The 18,339-nt window shown below is 43.0% G+C and overlaps 1 protein-coding gene across 1 annotated transcript in view; it reads right to left on the reverse strand.

The window, feature by feature from the left end:
- Positions 1 to 2,014: 2,014 nt before the first annotated feature.
- Positions 2,015 to 18,339, reverse strand: part of LOC111142511 (ankyrin repeat domain 29) — a 54,530-nt gene continuing 38,205 nt past the window's right edge. Inside the window, exons 7-10 of the mRNA XM_022495745.1 lie at positions 11,857 to 11,955; positions 10,086 to 10,181; positions 7,646 to 7,744; positions 2,015 to 2,810 (exon numbers count right to left, since the gene is read on the reverse strand). Coding sequence (XP_022351453.1) covers positions 2,727 to 2,810; positions 7,646 to 7,744; positions 10,086 to 10,181; positions 11,857 to 11,955 — 378 coding nt within the window. The 3' untranslated portion in view covers positions 2,015 to 2,726. The remainder of the gene's footprint in view (positions 2,811 to 7,645; positions 7,745 to 10,085; positions 10,182 to 11,856; positions 11,956 to 18,339) is intronic.

An 18,339-nucleotide genomic window follows, 5' to 3' on the forward strand; every position in this document is an offset into this window, starting at 1 on the left:
AGCACGGGCAATAAAGATAGAAATGAAGACACACACAGGTCAGTATATGAGGTGATGGGTGTGTTAACTAGATGGGGGGAATCCTTCCACAATGCCTACAGATATCGAATCATCACAGTGTACAAGTCAAAGTTTCTGTTTTCAGTATCTTTCATGACTCTCCCAAGACTTTTTGTCTGATCTTGTGGGATCATTATAAAAGTTCTCCACAGTTAAAACAATGAAATCATATAGCTTAAAGATCTACTCAGGCTTCCAAATATCAATGTATTTATTGACAAAGCTGAATTACTCACTTTGAAATTCCATGCTATTAAAAATCACATAGAAATAACTAACTTCTGATTAAAAACAAACAGGAACAATCAGCAAAGGTAAGTTGGGTAGTACATTAACTTTATTTTGAATTATAACATGGAATATGTCATCAACAAATGGATGTAACGAAAACTTTTATAGCTCAGTTAACAAATGATTTGCAAAGGAACTGCTAGTTCGGTCTTAGGATGCAGAGCTCTTTGAATTATGAATTAGATTAACATAAAATAAGAATCATAAAAATTAAGAACCATCCACCTGTGTGCCAAATAAATGCAATTTTACTTCAAATAACAGACTTCTTGTTCAGTCCCCGGTGAGCAGTTATTATAATCATCTTCCCTGCTATGGATAATGTCATAATCTCATCCAGACCAAATGTTATCCTTCTAAGCTAGAGACCTCTTACCTATAGTAGGAAAACCTCCATTAAGTATTGCTGAAGCTACTAGATTCATTTGTATGGCCCTAAAATTGATCAAGAACATTTCCCACTTAAAACAAAGGTCAAGGACAACACATCTTAGTGAAAACATTGAGTTTGTGATTTCAACCCATTTTGTCTTTTGGAACTTTGTTATCAGTGTCCATAATACTGTTTTGATTTATATCAGTGATGAGCAACCAGTTTTGGCCTCAGGGCTAACAAAGGGGGAAAAATAGAAAGCATTTAAGGCCACACTCTCTTCCCCTTCAAAATGAACATAGTTTTATGAAATTCCCAAGGGGGAAAGTGTATTTGTATTATTTTGCTAAGTAAAAGGAAGTCAGTGAGGAAATTGGCACTGCTTTTTAGCTACTAAAAGGTTTCTATCCAGGTATTTTAGCAATACAGACAGAACTTTCTAATTTTTTATTCCAAAATTAGATTGTGGACTCGTTGCATAGTTAGGCTTAGTCATGTCTGGGGGCTCTGTGGCTTGCCCATTACTGCCTTTGCTTGTGACATTAATTAAAGTAAGCTGATTTGTGTTGATTATTTTATTGATCATAACAAACTTTAAGGGAATATCCTCTAATTTCAAGAATTATATTTCATCATTGACTGACTTAAAGACAACGCTTTTAGGAGCACCACTGCAAGCTGGTTAAAAAAGAATTGGAGGACTGCATTTCCTTCCATCTTAACATGTCTTTACACAGAACACTGGCTGGAAACCAGAACAGAATGTGAAAAGAAAACTAAAGAAGTATTTAAATAATAGAAATATCACCAGCGTTTATTATGGCAGATTATAGAAAGATGGTCTAATTTGTGTGCGTGCAATTTTTAGGCACTGACTGAGGCATTTAGACACCATTGATTATAAAATACATTGAACATAAATTTTGACTCCCCTTCAAGGAATAATTCAGTAAAACTTGGGTTTCTTTTTTGAAATCAATCAGCTCAAGAACATGCATAGATGAACATTATTAAATACTAATGACAGTCTTTTATTGCTTATACTCCTGCAATAGAATAGCAACATATTGTACTAGCATATGACATTTCATCCAAGGACCTCAAAGTCATTGTGTCAAGCAACAGGATTGCACAGCTTATTAAGTCTACCTAGTTATGGCATGGGAAGCAGACTCCCAACAAGAGAACCAAAATAAAAGTTCAAAAAGACAAAGCCTAAATTTCCTGTAATTTTCTGAGTTTCCAAATTTGCCACGTACATCTTACCATACCTACAATATTGATTCTAGGTAAAAATGATTTTTTTTTTTTTTTTACGTGTTAGGAATGAGATGAGGATCACCTCGCAAATAAACAATCTGTCTTTTTTATAGTTCAATAGTCCATCTTGGAAAATCACATCATGGAATGTCAGAAGTGGCTCTTTAATATGAATTTAATAAATCATTGCTTCCAAATCAATATGGTTACAATCTTTGGGTAGAAGAAAACATTTTACACTGGAATAACATACATCTATGTGTAAAATATGAGGGAGCTATATCTTTTAGCACTCTTACAATTGAGCTATATCTTTTAGCACACTTACAATTAATGCGAAAGCAGAAGTGCTTTGATTCACTGAAGATCAGACTTTCAGTCTTTTAAAGGCTTTTGTCATCTTGTTTAAACCTCTTCCATGGTTTAACTCTAATAAGAGTTTAACCGAGAGACCCAACTTAGTATGGTTTAAAATGAGTTTCTGTGGACTCCACGAATCTGCCAGGTCCCACAGTGGTGGGGTTAAAGGCCAGCGTGAGAAGTTCATGTGAGGGTAAGGGGTCCCTGAGCCTTTCTGTTCTTGACTCGGGCCACAGAGCCCAGCTTCCCTTGGTCAGGGACCCAGGGTGGACAATACTGGGCATTTCCTTGCTTCAAGGAATTTCCAACACTATTTGAAAAGCAATTTCTTTTTGGACAATGTGATTAGGGTTTCTATCTTTCAGTTGAATATGGAACTATGTTAGCTCTTCCTATGTCCTTCTTTACTTCGGAGGAGACGCAGTATGTGCTCATTTTTGGTTAGTTCTGCTGGAAGTTCATTGGCCTGGAAGAAGATAAGATAGACATTAGTGAATTCCCACAGTTGGGATGGTTTTAGGGTCTCCAAAGCAGGGCCTCTGACTCCACTTACTCCTCTGCTGGCGAAAAACCCTACTGGACTCACTCTTATTTTAAGGCCTTAAAGGTCTCCTTTAATCATATAAATATCATCTGTTATTTTCTTATCTCATCATTAGAGTTATTTTTCTTTCTAAGCCATATCTCTAGTACATTGATCTCCTGAAGGCCAGCATCCATGTATGATTAATCATCGTATCCTCATTTCCAGCCCAATCCCTGGTGCATCTAGTACGTGCTCAATAAACACTGGTAATGTTAAATTTGATACTTTATATTTCATTAGTATGGGGCAGTGTGTCCACTAGGGACTTGAGACTAAGGACAGGTATCTGTTGAGAAAACAGAGTTAAGAAACATTTAGAGAATAAGAAATACCTGGTCAAGAACAGCTTCTGTGGCCACCACATCCCTCCTGACACTAGGGTTTCACTGAATGGCCTTTCTTCTCATCATGCTGTTGAGACACATTCCTTACACATTTATTTCATGAGTGAATCCTTATCCCATGAAATAAATGTAATGGGGCAGTGGTTCTCAAACTTTTTGGTCTCAGGACCTTTTTACACTCTTAAAAATTAATGAGGATCCCAATAAGCTTTTGCCTTTAACTTCTTAGAAATGAAAGGAAGAACATTACAAAAACCCTTAATTCATTAAAAATCATAAATGCACTACAGGGTACCATAAATAACATGAAAAACAACCACCTTTTCGAAAACAAAAAAGCTAGGGATAAGAGTAGCATTGTTTAATAGATCTGCTTATCTGTTGAATGCGTAGCTTAATTGGAGACTTTTGGATTTTCTTATCTGCTTCTGTATCCAAGCTATTGTGATACATTGTTTTGGTTAAAGCATATAAAGAAAATTCAGCTTGGCACAGATAGGTAGTTGGAAAAGGAAGGAAAGATTTTAACAGCCTTTTCAGATCATTGGAGATATTGTTCTTTGATGCTACACTCATACTAAACAAGAGATAGTTTCTTAAAGGAAACTGCAGTGTGGAATCTGAAACCATACCAATTTTTACATGAAAAAGCCATACATCTATCTATCTACAGCTGGTGTTTCCCCCTATGTATGATTTGTAACATCACACACCAGCCAATTGGAAAATATTAGTTCAATGAGTTATGCAGATCTAGATGTGGACACACAGGGTCATACAATCTCCAAAGATCACCTTCATTAATATTAGCACCAATTCATCAGAAAAGCCTGTGAGTTTAAGAAGCCGTCGGGCTCATGTGGTGGATACCAGTGGTTCTTCGAAGTAAAAAAGCGCTCTGTGAAAAGGCACCTGGCTCACTTTGCTATTCTAATGATGTCCCTGAGATAACCATGCACCTGAGTAGAGAGCAGGAAGGCCAGATGCATACTTCCCATTGCCTTACATAGAATATTAAAAAGATGTGTAACAAGGGTCCAGATTTAATAAAATTGAAATTGTTCACGGCTTCATCAAAGATGTTCTTAAGTAAAACTGGTATGTGTGTGAAATAATTTACAAAATCTGTAAAGTAACTCACAGGGTTGTGTAAAATAATTTGCCGGTACAGTTTATACCCCTGCTGGCAGGTGTCAGGGGCCACTAGTTTCAGGCACCGTTAGAACAAATGTTAGAAGCAATATTTGCTCTAGAAGTTAGAGCAAATGTTAGAAGCACCGTTAGAAGCAAATTTTCACTGTGCTTCTACACCATTAGAGCAAATGTCAGCACAGTGAAAAGGGCAGATGACATCTTTGTATTACCAAGTGTATTGTTTTGACTTCTTAGACCTCTTGAAAGGGTCTTACAGGCCCTCAGGGGTCCACAGACCATACTGAGAACTGGTGTTATAGGTGAATCACGGGATGTTCTCAGGATTTCAGGGGAGGCAGTTAAAGGGTAGAAAGGCACCCAGAATACAGGAGAGGGCTTGGATGCAGATGTTACTTGTCTTGCATATTTTTTCCTCCCAGAGCCACACCTGGAACCCCCCTATTTTATGTGGGACCGTGATCCTAGGTGAAACTCCTGAAGTCCCTTCCTTCTTTGTTGGGTCCTGCTCTTTGGCCCGCACGTGCTACCTGGGACTTCGCTTGTCGGGAGTTATGCACAGAGTCGCTGGGAATTATGTTTGCCACAAATGGTCTGCTGCACAGCATGTCCTGTGGCTGCCCCCCAGCCCACCACAAAGGACCCTTGATGCTGATGCTGTACTGAATTGGGCAGGAGATGACTATGCTGTGTTCCTGTAGACCAGAGGCCCCTCGGGCCTTGGAATTCTACTATTAGTTCCTGCAGGAAGAGACACTGTACAGGCCTAATGCCTGGCCCTGCACAGAAATGCTCCCAGTAGACAGATGTCAGCACCTTCCAGTCTCGGAGCACACTCAGGAATGACGGGGCTGTTCCACGTGGGTTCCTGAAGCTTGGTGAGCAGGCTGCCAGGCAGCCAGAGGATCCTCTACCATCAGGAGGAGGAGGAGAGCTAAGAAGCTGTACTTTATCATTAAGTTTCCTGAGTTATAGTTCCCATGTGTAACCTTTATCACTGAAAAAAACCCTTATATCCTCAAACCGTGTAGTCAACTTTTGACCAATCACATTGCTGTTCCATGTGTCATCCATATAGTTCTAGAAACCTGGTCTCATGCCTCCTCTCTCCAGGTTGGTCCTCACTGAATTCTCAGGTTGCTGAGGTTGTATGGACTATTACGATGGCAGTGCCCCAGGCTAACCCCCAAAGGCCATCTTATTCATTATGGGGCAGGACCACAGGCCCATGTTCATGATACCACAGCATCAAAACACTGTCCTTCCCAACCGCTCTTGGGACAAGCTGTGTTCTGATTCTTCAGTTGGGAGTATCGGGAACACAGGGCCTGCACCCATGGGGACAGCTACGGTGTGGGGAGTGGCTATCGGGCCCATTGGTTACCCTCTCCTGAGGCATCCATGTTGCAGTCCCAGAGAACTCCACCCCTGGAGCAGAAGATTGCTTCTGTATTAGCTTAGAAGTCATTTCCTCTGGGAAGCTTCTACTAGCATTTTTTACTTCCCTGCTGACAGCTCTTGTCACTGTACTGCAATTTCTTGTTTGTCTTTATTCCTCAGTAAACTCTGAGCTCTTTGAAGGCAGAGACAATGGGAACTCCATTCACTGTAGTCTCCCCAGTACACGGCACCGTGCGTAGTATCTAGTGGGTCCTCAGTATGTGTTGAATGAATGAAGGCAAAGAATACCCCCTTCAAGAGTCCCGGGTGGCTGCCAGAATCCCAATACCCTTGCTTCTAGAGCTATCTCTAAGAGGCTGTCTTCTTTGGGGTGGCTGGTGGATGGGTGGGATGCAGGTGGGACTCCCTGGCAACGACTCCCAGCTCTCTGAGAGCTGCTGGTGTATGAAACTCCAGCATGAGCAGTCTCCCTATATCTCTATATTTTCAAGAGTAGCTTTAGGGACAATCCGAAGTCCAGCATTTTGGTCACTGGAAATTCCCCATAACCATGATTGCCGAAGTCCCAGGAGACAAACAAAGAATTGCACATTGTTTCAGTTTCCATAAGCTACTGGATGGCTTAGCGAGAAAGATCAATCTCTTTAGGAAGTCTGTGTCCAGGGTCTAAAGATAAGTGTACAAGTCTGATTTCAGCTGCCTTATCACACAGCCAGTCAAGCTAATGGAAAACAAATTGGGAGTATCTCAGGAAGAGATAAGCAGAAGTGTTCATCTTCAAGCACTCTAATGGCAAGAACGAGGACATAATAATGCCACATGCTAAGTAAAATGAAAATAAAAGAGACTCTTGGCATGTTGTCTAATTGCACCTCTTAATGGTTCCTTTCCAAAATGTCATGAAAAAGGTTCTGTGTGTTTGCTTTTATTATTAAAGAAATTAACAGAGCACTAGATACTTATAAAAGCTCAAATAGTATAGAAGTATAAAGTGAAAACTGCTTTTCATACCTTCCTTGATGGATAAGCCCTGCTCCTACTTCCTCCTTTAAAAGTTCATAGTTCCATGTTCTCTCAAGACCTGCCCTATGCTGCTCTCCTCTCCCAGGTTCTACACTTGACTGCGCATGCAGATGTCGAATAGGAAAAAATGGGCATTAGGCATCTTCCCACCTCCATGTTTGACTTAATTGTAAACTAAGGATGTTGGGCCTATAAAAGGTATGGGTTGGTTTGGAACAGCAATGCCAAGTCCCATTAACAGTAGAACAGTATTTCCCCCAAGAAAGTGTCAAGATATGCACGTTGGATGTATGCAGGATAGCAATAAACTACCAGAATGGGGACGTTCTTAGGACACTTCTTTGATGACAGAACCCCATAACTGTACTCCCTGCCCCGTGTCCTGGGAGGGCTGCACCACTGTTAGCCCACAACCGCCCCTGCTAGATACAGGGTTTTCAGCCTAATTCTCTGGGTCTAGATACACTGCTCATTCCTACCTACCAACAGCCTCACATGCCCCCACGATGCCCAGGTACGAAGAGAAGAGAAGAGAAGGGCCTGAGTGATGAGATGCCTGTGAGAGCTTTGCTCTCCTTCACAGTCCCTTTAGAAGGCCCATCAGCATCTAATCATGTCCTCAGGTCTGCAGCCCACAGTGAATGGGCCTGTGTAAGTATTGCCAATGGCCCTTTGCAAGTGACACAAATCTGGCCCAGGGGGCATGGGATGGGTTATCGTGGCTTAGGTAGAAACTGCCTTATCTCTGCACAGGTGCCCAGGGGAGTTAAAAGATAGGGAGGGAAAGGCCAGTACCTTGTTTCTCAGGGCTGGGTCTGCCCCTGCTTCCAGGAGCAGCGCGACTGTTTTAATATTCCCACTGAGCACTGCCGCATGGAGGGCCGACGTCCCATTCTAGGAGAAAACAACAGTGTGTGTCAGGAGTGGGCTCACGGCCATCAGCACTGAGCCTGGCTTTCATCATAGCCCAGCCTAAGTGAGGAGACTAGGGTCAGAGCTTTGCTCTTCCTCACAGTCCCCCGCTTGAGGGCACGTCAGCATCTAATAGAGTGTCTTCAGGTCCCCAGCCGATGGTCCGGGTAAACACTGCCAACATCCTTTGGCAAGTGAAACAAGAAATCTGGCCCAGGGTACATGTGACTTCGCAATCAGTCCGTCAGTTTTAAACGTATTAGAACTTACTGCAGCAAAAGTGATAATGCCACATTATTTTATTTTTTCTTCAAGGGCAACATACACAGTTTCTGCACTTCCAGCGAGCCTGGAGAAATGACTGGTAAACCAAGGGGCCGACCTGTCAGCCCAGCTACCTGCTATCCATGCACTGAGGTGGGAGTGAGCACCACTGTGGGCTCACAGGCTGTCAGCACGTGCAGTGAGGAAACCCCGAAGCCCCGAGGTAGAGCATTCTTGAGCATGAAAGGGGCCCATTGGTTGGGTTGCTGACATTTTATGAAATGTACTGCAAATATCTACTGAACCAAGGAAGCATTGACGTGCAGCACATAGCTAGATTCTGGGAGGGGAGAGGAAGAGAATATAACAAGCCTGATATAAGAATGATGGGCAGTCACATGATATCTGTTCCAGAAGATGCATATGTTTACAAGTGCATCTAAATGCAAGCTTAGTTTCCACATTAGCTATTTATAATAATAATAATAATAATATTTTCTTAATTTATAAAAGAATAAAATATAATGCCCATAGAAAAATTCCAGCAAAGTAGCATTTTCCTTTCTAAAGCAGCATGTTTACTTTTATAACGTGTATGACAACTCACTTGTCTGGTGATACTTCACTCATCTAAATCTTCACCAACTTGTCAACTTCATCTATTTGCAACATGGCTAAGAATATAATACCAAGCCAAAAAAGAGCTCTTTGAAACACCACTAGGTATTACAAAGTCCATTTCTGAAGCTCATTTCTTTCATTCCTAGAGCTCCCTTTCACAGACCATTTATTCTTACTTTACAAACAATGTTAATGAATGTAGCTTTCCTGCTTCCGAGCTCATGGAAGATTAGAAGTTGGTCACTGGGACAGAGAGAGGGGCCAGCATTCTGACAGGAGGCCTGTATCAGCTGATCAGAGGGATAGAGCCTAAATACATAAAGATTAGATACAGAGTGTCCCAAAGCCTCTGGGATCATTCAAGGACAGGTTGACTTTTTTATGTGTCAATAAAGCGAGGGCTAAGTGCTAGCCAGTGTTCCAAGTTTAGAACAGGTTTCTTGTCCTCAACTGAGGAAAACAATAATATAAATTAGGGGTCCTCAAACTGCAGCCGGTGGGCCAAATTGAGCCTGCCACTTTTCTATGTCCTGGCAAGCTGAGATTTAAAAAAAAAAAAAAAAAGAAAAGAAGAGTACTACATGAAAATATGAGATTCTGGAAATACAATCCATTCAAAAAGTGTGAGTGGAACGTAGCCAACCCTTGCGCCCATGGCTGCTTTCAAGCTACAAGAGCAGAGTCGAACAGTTCCAGCAGAGCCCCTATGGCCCATGAAGCCTAAAATATTTCCTCCCTGGCCCTTTATGAAAAAATTTGCCAAACCCTGGTTTATACTGTAATTTAAAAATATCTTAGTCTCAAACGGATAAATTTAAAAAAGGATTTTGGGGCTCTGCCTCCTGGCAGACCCAGCTCTCCAGGCTGACACATCCTTTGGGGTGTCCAGAGATGTGAGTCTTATTTTCTTTCATCTAAGATAACAATGTGGTTCTTTGCTCCAGATAATGAAGGGAAGAAACATGAGCACCTGTCCCCCAAGTTTCATAGGACACTAATTATGCATTTCATGAGTTGTGGAAGATTTTAGGCCCATGAGAGATATATAGATATATCTATCTATCTATATATCTAAATAGTGGTAATTAAATCACTATCTATCTATCTATCTATATATGAAGATAGTTTACTTTTTCTATATCTATATATATCTATCTATGTGTATATGAAGATAGTTTACTTTTCAAGATAGTGATTTAATTACCACTATTTTTTTCCCCTGGAAAACTAAGTAGCAACAGCCTCTGGTTCACTCTTCTTATCACCCTGCCATTTCAACCAGTGCCCATGAATCTCCAACATTAAGAAACTGTAGGTAAGTTCTTTCAAGAATGCAACTAACCATATGAATTATCTCAGCTTCTCCTGCAGGCCTCAGGTATGGGCTTCTTAATTTTCAACCTCTCTTTTATAGATTGGTAAAATTTCTAAGTCTTACCTTCAAAATGCCAAGGGTAGGTGAGAATTTCAGCAGCTCTTCTATAACATCATTATATCCTTTGTTGGCTGCTTTGAGCAATGCTGTTGTACCATCCTTAACAGAGTGGAACAGAAAAGTTGACTTAACATATGTGTGTGTTGGCTAAGAACTAAATGTTAATTGAGAACCGGGAATACACTTGTCAGAACAGGTGAAAGGAGAAAGGCCATGTCTCTTAATCTGGGAGCATTTTAGAGCATAATCAGTTCTGCAGGAAAGAATGCTGGACAAAACATGTGACTTATTCTCTTAGAACCCTGCCATTTGGGAATTCAGACTCTTCCAGTCCCTTAGAACACTGGGTAACACTGGAGAGAGGGGGATATCAAGAATATATTTTAGGACATGGATGGACCAAAGAGGCATTGTCTGTAGTTCATGGCTTAGTGGAAATTAATTTTAAACTATTTTTAATGACTTAAATAATTACTGAACTGTATTTACTGTTTTAAAATTTTGAATGTGCTTTTCTTTTTGCTTTGTCTAATATACAACTTTGCTCCACTGGGCCTAGGTATCTGTCTCTGGTGGTTGGGGATGGGTAGGTGGTGAGTAGGAAGGGGACAGACTGAAATCTGTTAAAAAGAAATGCAAGCCCTGCCTCCACCCCTCCGGTCCATCCAGCAATCACCCCCTCCCTGCCTTGGGGGCCCAGGATGTAGATACTGTACAAAGGTTTCTAAAAAGAAATGCAAAAATGCAAAAATTTATATTCAGCTTCTGTCATCACTTTTTGGCTTGGGAAGAGATTTTCCAAATTCCTCCCCGCTACCCCGCTTTTACATATCAATTGCTGTATTTGGAGGATTCAGTTCACAGAATTCTGTAGTCAAGGAACTATCCCAGTCTGCTCTAAAGGTTTAATTTAGCTAGAATCAGGAAGAAAGAAAATGCGATTAGAGGGTTTTTCTTTTCTGGTTTCAGAGATGTGCGAAGAAGAGATAAAGTGGGAGAGAGGACAGTGAAGTAGGCAGAAATGTGTCTTTACCCCTTCTGGGCTCAGACATGGAGAAGGGAGGTGGGTCACATAAGCAAGGGTAATAGTAAGGGTGAAAAGGCCAGACACTGTAAAAACAAAACCAAACCAAACCCAAAAAGCAAATGGCATAGTGTGGTCAGGCAGCAGGGTCTCCCCAAGCTGCCCTTAGTTCCTATGGGCTACATACAGGGCCTGCTGTGGGGCCCATCGAGGCAGACTTAGGTGACATTAGCATTGCTAGGTGGAGGCCAATGAGGGATGTGGTGTAGGGGTCCGCAGCCGGGGAAGCCGTGTAAGGTGGAGCCCCAGAACACTACTGGGCCCCAAAACACAGACGCTGCGCCCCCACCTGCACTGCGGCCCAGGGCCAACAGGAGGCGCAGCGCAGCCAGACGCGCTGCGGCTAGGGACACCCCCAAGGACAGCCCCAGGCCCGGGCTCCTACCTCCAGCATTTCTCCCGGGTTCATCCAGGAGTCAGCTCAGGTGGAGGAGGATCTCCGGTTATTAAATATCTTATCCTTGGGGAGAGTGGGCAGCATTTGCTAAGTTTCAGCTGACTTGGACATACTTTGTTTTCCTGCTGAAGAGCCGGGGGAGGCTGGGAGAAAATCCCGGGGGAGTTACAGACCAAATAAAGGTGCGTTTTCGCCTCACGTCTGAGCCAGGCTGAATTTTGGAGCTTTGGGGCATACACTACCCATCCCCGTCCCTCCAGCCCCCACGTGCCGCAGCTGTGGCTCAGACTCACATTGCGGGCGGCATCCCGGTCTGCTCCGCGCAACAGCATCACCCTCACCACCTCGCTGTGGCCCATCTGCGACGCGATCCACAGTGGTGCTGTCCCGTCCTGCCGGGGAGGCGAGACGCTTGCTCTGACCCAGCAGCCGCCGAGCAGCAAGGCAGTGCCCACAAACAGCACCCCCCACCCCCGACACATGAGGACGGAGATGTCAACCCATTTACACAGACAGGCACTTGGCAGTGCCTGGAACACCCGGAATGCGTGATTGCCAACATCGGGGTTTGGGCTTATAATACAGCCATTTTATGGCAGAATCTTTTAGCCCATAGGAGGGTGAGGGACTTCACGGAACACGTTGTGGAAAAGCGCTTGGGTGGCTCACCAAGGCAGAACCAAATCTGACAAACCCAGGAAGGAGAGGCCAGCATGTGTTTATTTTCCCCGGATTCTCTGCTTTGCTGGTGGGTTCACACAACACACCCTGCTTAGTGGGGGCCCTCGTTTCCACAGGAGAAAGCAGTTTTCTTGGAAGTGATGTGAGAGGGCCAGAGAACTAAAGACATTTCTCCCACTCCTCTATTCTAGTGTCTAGAATCCCCCACAGACGGCCATTTTTAGGAACTTCAGTTTCATGCAGGATGTGATATGATTTCTTCTGGGAGGGAATGCATACTAGCAATTTAGAGTAGGGTGACATTTTTGGTACTATTTCCCTATTTCCCACTATTGTGCCCCCAAAGAGCCTGTTTATGTGAGCACTGGGCCATGATGTGGAGAGGTGTTGCTCCAGAGAAGAAAAGGTGAACCATCCAAGGGAGGGAGAAGGATTTGATAGGAGGATTTTTTGTTTTCCAGAAGGGAAAACAGAAAACCTATCTCGTGCTGGAAGGAAGCTCTAGAGACGGAGTGGGGGAGATGGAGGTCAGATGTGAGTGTCGGTGTTTTCCTCCTGGCTTGAATCTGGGTTAGGTAAGCACCCAGATAAAGTACGGTGAATTCCAGATGGAAAAGGATTTTCTCCTGTTCTCAGGATGAAACCCAGGGAAACTGCAGGCGTCTTAGAGAAACTCTGCTCCTGGCTGGTGCCTGAGAGAGAGAACAGAAATGGATGAGGGAGTCTGGGCCAATGGGCCCAAGACATCTGCCAGGATCCCTGATTCCCATCAATGAGGCATCTGCGCACCCAGGAGTTCCTGTCTGCCTGTGGGAAAGTGGAAGTGCTGGGTAAACAGTGGTCAGGGAAGATAAGGCCATAGAAGATCATGATTTCAGGATGACAGGCCAACAAGGTACCAGCCAGGATACTCACAGACAGGAAAGGCTGGACAAAACGGCACAAGGACCAGACATGAGTGTCCCCACCCCACCTTAACGCCAGGGTAATAGTCTGACCTCTGAGGACTTAGGCCACTTTGGAGGGAAGGGCAAGGAGGAGGGCAGAGGGACCAGAACTCACTAAACATAGGTTCTGACGTAATGAAGGCAATACGGTCCAGGGGACTGTTTCGGTCAGCTAAGACTGAATTACTCAACAGTGGGAAATGGGGCTGAAGAGCCAGATGACTCAGTTAGAGAACATAAAGCTTCATTTTCTGCTGCACTATATAATTTCAGCTCCATTCTACTAGCCACAGCAGGCACAGGATTCTTGCCCATTGCTGTCCAGGAAAAGGGATAGAGGACAAAGAGGTCTGAGTGGGGTGGTGGGTGATGTCAAATTTGGAACCTAGAAGAATCCAGGAGTGCTGAGGGGTGGTAGGAAGACACTAGTACTGTGTCTTGGGAGAGGTGGGAAAGAGGTGCTGAATGAAACAGGGTGGAAAAAGGATGAACACCTAGAGCCGCTTCAAGCTTTTACAAGGTCTCTGTAGGAATATTCTTGAATCTGAAGATCATTATTAGCAATAGAAATAATACCTTACTTTGTACTTTCGTTTTACAAAGAATGTCTACAATCATTAGTTAATTTGATTCTCCTAATTTAGAATCATTCATTCCTTCATTCACTCAACCAACCAGCAATTATTAAGTATCTTCTAAGTCTCTGGCAGAATACTAAAGAAGACATGGTCTCTGATCTCAGGTCTCAAAGGAACTTAGTCTAGTGGAGATGGGATATGGAAATTTCAAGATGATTACAGTGCTATAGTAAAGTATGGACAAAAGTGCCCAAGATGAGTCAGGAGAGGCACCTGCTTACTGTGTAGAAGTTACGGGGGTCAGTTGGGGTGATATCTGGGCTGGGCCTTAAAGGAAGACTAGGATTTTGCTAGGTAGGGGTGAGAGGGGAGGACATTCCATGTAGAAAGAAGAGCATTTACAGTCACAGGGGCTTGGACAGGTGTGGTTGGTTCAAGCAGAGTAGGAAATCCAGTGGACTGTGGTCCAAGCAGTGTGCGCTGGAATGGAAGGGGGCAGGAGAGGGAGGCAGAGCGCTGGAAACTCTTGTCCCTCCTTGCCTGCTCTGGGCTCACTTGTTCTTTGTCACTATCTCCAGCAGAGGGCATGCAAGGAAAGGCAGCCAGCCTCAGAGAGGCCCACTGGTGACTTGTTCAATGTGCCTTCCAAGGGCTTGCCTGTTAGTAAAATGATCTTAATTGATACTAACATGTGGAAAAATGTTGAGAGGTGGTATACTGGGAAAAAATTATCCCTCCCTCCATCTGAGATGATATTTTCAAGTATCCTTTTATAACATTTTTATAGATAGATCATAGCATGAGATGACGCATATGACATCATTTGTTTTAGAAACTAAATGTTGGGTTATTTTAGTTAGGGTCCTAAAGATTATTTAGCAAATGAATTAAAATTATTTTGTCCATGGGAATGAATATATTTCGCAGCACTAGCTTTTTGCTTCTGCTTCTTCTAGTCCTCACACTCAGGCTACTTCCATCTATAGATTCAAGCCAGACACAGGGGTCCCTGCTTGGTGTCTCCAGGCTAGAAAATATGATAGTATTTAGTAAAAGATGATACCAGATGTCTGTCTTGCCCAGCCTGAGCCCATTCCCCCCATCCACAGGTGCTCATACCAAGGGTGGGCAGGCCGGCCAGTCCACTGTGGTCCAGTGTGTAGAGCCCAGTGGCAACCATGACATCGCTATCCCAAGAGTTGGGTAGTCTGACCTATAAACTTAGGGACTATATGCAAGATGAGTAGGCAGAGGATGTTAGGGAAAAAGGGAGTAGGAAGACAGAAAGAGAGGCAAGAGGGGACTTTGAGATGACACAGACTACATGGCTCACAAGAGAAAGGGCACAACCCTGACTTCTGATGGGTTTCTATTCCATTGAGGCCTGGATGAAATAGAAATCATAACAGCAAAGGCACCATAATTATCCTTGTTTAACAGATGAAAAAACAAAACAAAATCCTGGACTACATAAAAATAAAAAGCTTATATACAGCAAAGGAAATAATCAACAAAACTAAAAGACAGCCTACTAAGTGGGAGAAGATATTTGCAAATACATACATAATAAAGGGTTAATATCCAAAATATACAAAGAACTGATGCAACACAACACCCAAAAAACCAAATAATCCAGTTTAAAAGTGGGCAAAAGACATGAACAGACATTTCTCCAAAGAAGGACTATAGATGGCCAACAGATGCATGGAAAGATGTCCAAGATCATTCATCATCAAGGAAATACAAATCAAAACCACAATGAGATAACACCTCACACCTGTCAGAATGGCTAAAATCAACAACACAAGAAACAACAGGTGTTGGTAAGGATGTGGAGAAAAAGAACTCTCGGGGTGCCTGGGTGGCTCAGTGGGTTAAGCCTCTGCCTTCGGCTCAGGTCATGATGTCAGGATCCTGGGATTGAGCCCCGCATCGGGCTCTCTGCTCAGCAGTGAGCCTGCTTCCCCTCTCTCTCTCTGCCTGACTCTGCCTACTTGTGATCTCTGTCTACTTGTAATCTCTGTCTGTCAAATAAATAATAAATAAAATCTTAAAAAAAAAAAGAACTCTCATACTGTTCAGTGGTGGGAATGCAAACTGGTACAGCCAAGGTGGAAAACAGTATGGAGTTTCCTTAAAAAATTAAAAATAGAATTACTATATGATCCAGTAATTCCACTACTGGTATTTACCCAAAGAACATGAAAACACTAACTTGAAAAGATATAGGCACCTCTGTTTATTGCAGCATTACTTACAATAGCCAAGATATGGAAGCAGTTCAAATGTCCATCGATAGAGGAATGGATAAGAAAGATGTGGACGCACACACAACACACACACACACACACACACACACACATATATTACTGAGCCATAAAAAAGAATGAAACCCTGCCATTTGCAACAACATGGATAGACCTAGCAGGTATAATGCTAAGTGCAATAAATCAGTCAGAGAAAGACAAATACCATATGATTCACTCATATATGGAATTTAGGAAACAAAACAAATGAACAAAGGATAAAAAAAGAAATACAAGCTAAGAAACAGATTGTTAATTATAGAGAACACACCAATGCTTACCAGAGGGGGTGAGGGGGAGATGAGTGATATAGGTGAAGGGATCAAGAGTGTACTTACTGTGTTGAGTACTGAGCAATATATAGAACTGTTGAATCACTCTGTTATATGCCTGAAACTAATACAACACTGAACGTTAACTGTACTAGAATTAAAATAATAAAGGAAACCCAAAGAACCCCTGAAATTCAGGAAATGTAAGTGACTTGCTCAAGGTCATGCAGTCAATAAGCAAAATGGACTGTGTTTCATTTCCTTAAGTCATCCATATCCCCATAACTCACAAGCTATTCTCCACCCAGCGGCGTGGATGTGGCTCCCTGGCTGGGTTTTACAGTTGTCTTGGCTCCAGTGCCCAGCCCTACATGTGAGCCTCGTTCTAGTTCGCAGCCACTCATCACTACGTCTTCAGCCTTCCAGGCCTCACTGGAGCTCTGCTCGAACCATGGGGTAGCTTCTGGAGTCAATATAAGTTTTCAGAGTGCCTACCATGTGCAGAGGGCATGCAAGACGTGGGGCCTCCCTGTTGCTGTCTGCTTCCACCCCCAACCCCTCTGCAAAAATCCATTTGCCCCACTTTCTCCCATTGGCCACCACTGGATTTGCCCCTCCAAGCTTGCAACCTGGGAGGACCAGCACTATCCGGGCCCCAGCATCTCTGCATACAAGTGCAAACCAAGGCTAGAGAAGACACGCTTCAAAGAAACCCTGATTAGCACACTGAGAGGAAAAGCTGGAGATGAGTGATGACAGGCCCGACTCAGCCCTGGGTAGACACTCAGACCTTTGCCACTCCATGAAAGCACTGTTTCATAAGGGGGATGAGTTGAGTTAGGAAAAGTACACTTCAAAGTATTTTGTTGATAGAAAAACAGACTAAACAGCCATCTTAGCTGGTGATTAAAAAGGCCTGAGTGTATCAACTCTACATGCTGTGGTCACATAGAAAGAACTGAAGATGAATTTTTAGCTTGATTATAGAGTACAATGATCTTGGTGACCTTGACCCTCTTTAGGATGAACTAGGGAGAAATATTTTTCAAGTTTCAAATCAAGAGCTCAGTCTTTCCAAAGTCTGCTTATGACTTTGTGATTCGGATTCCTTCTCACAAAAGCCCTAGAAAGGTTTTCAGTTCATCCATGATAGAGTTACGAGGAAAAGCCACTCCTACCACTGTTCAGATTCCCTGAAGCTCGGTCTGCGGAATAATTTCAGTGTAACTCCGTGAACATGCTGTCCCAGGGGTACCATAAAATGTTGGGACCCCGGAGAATGGCAAGGAAAGAAATCATAAATCTGATTTATCTAAAAGCATTAAGAATGAAATCGGGCAAGCATCCTTGTCTTTGTTTTATAAATTCAAGAATTTTCTGACAGGGACTCCATGTGTCAGCTGAGATTTTGGAATACTGCACTGGTTTCCGAATGCCCTGCTGATGTAATAGTCTAGCACTCACAGGCCATTTTAATGGAAACTTTTAGTTACACTTTTTTTTTTTTAAGGTTTTATTTATTTATTTGACAGAGAGAGACCACAAGCAGGCAGACAGGCAGGCAGAGAGAGAGAGAGGAGAAAGCAGGCTCCCTGCCAAGCAGAGAGCCCGAAACGGGACTCGATCCCAAGACCCTGAGATCATGACCTGAGCTGAAGGCAGAGGCTTAACCCACTGAGCCACCCAGGCACCCCAACTTTTTTTATTTTTTAAAGCTCCTCATAACTTGTGACAAAGTCATCCAGGACTACTATCGCTTTTGCCATATTTATGACCCTGCTTGTTTTGTAGGAAGGGAATTAAATATGCAGAGTTTACTTTTTTTTTTGCAGAGTTTACAGTTTCAAAGAAGACAGGCCCTGGGCTAGTCTGACCTGGCTAGATAACCTTTCCTTATCAGCTCATGGCAGGTAATAAAAAGAGTATGGCTTGAAGGAACAGTGGGGTTAATGTACCCTATAAAAAGGAAAAATTCCATTGCTTTTTTCCCCT

The sequence above is a fragment of the Enhydra lutris genome, unplaced genomic scaffold (genome assembly GCF_002288905.1).
Source record: "Enhydra lutris kenyoni isolate GAN:26980312 unplaced genomic scaffold, ASM228890v2 scaffoldscaffold8, whole genome shotgun sequence".
In the NCBI taxonomy this organism is placed as follows: domain Eukaryota; kingdom Metazoa; phylum Chordata; class Mammalia; order Carnivora; family Mustelidae; genus Enhydra; species Enhydra lutris.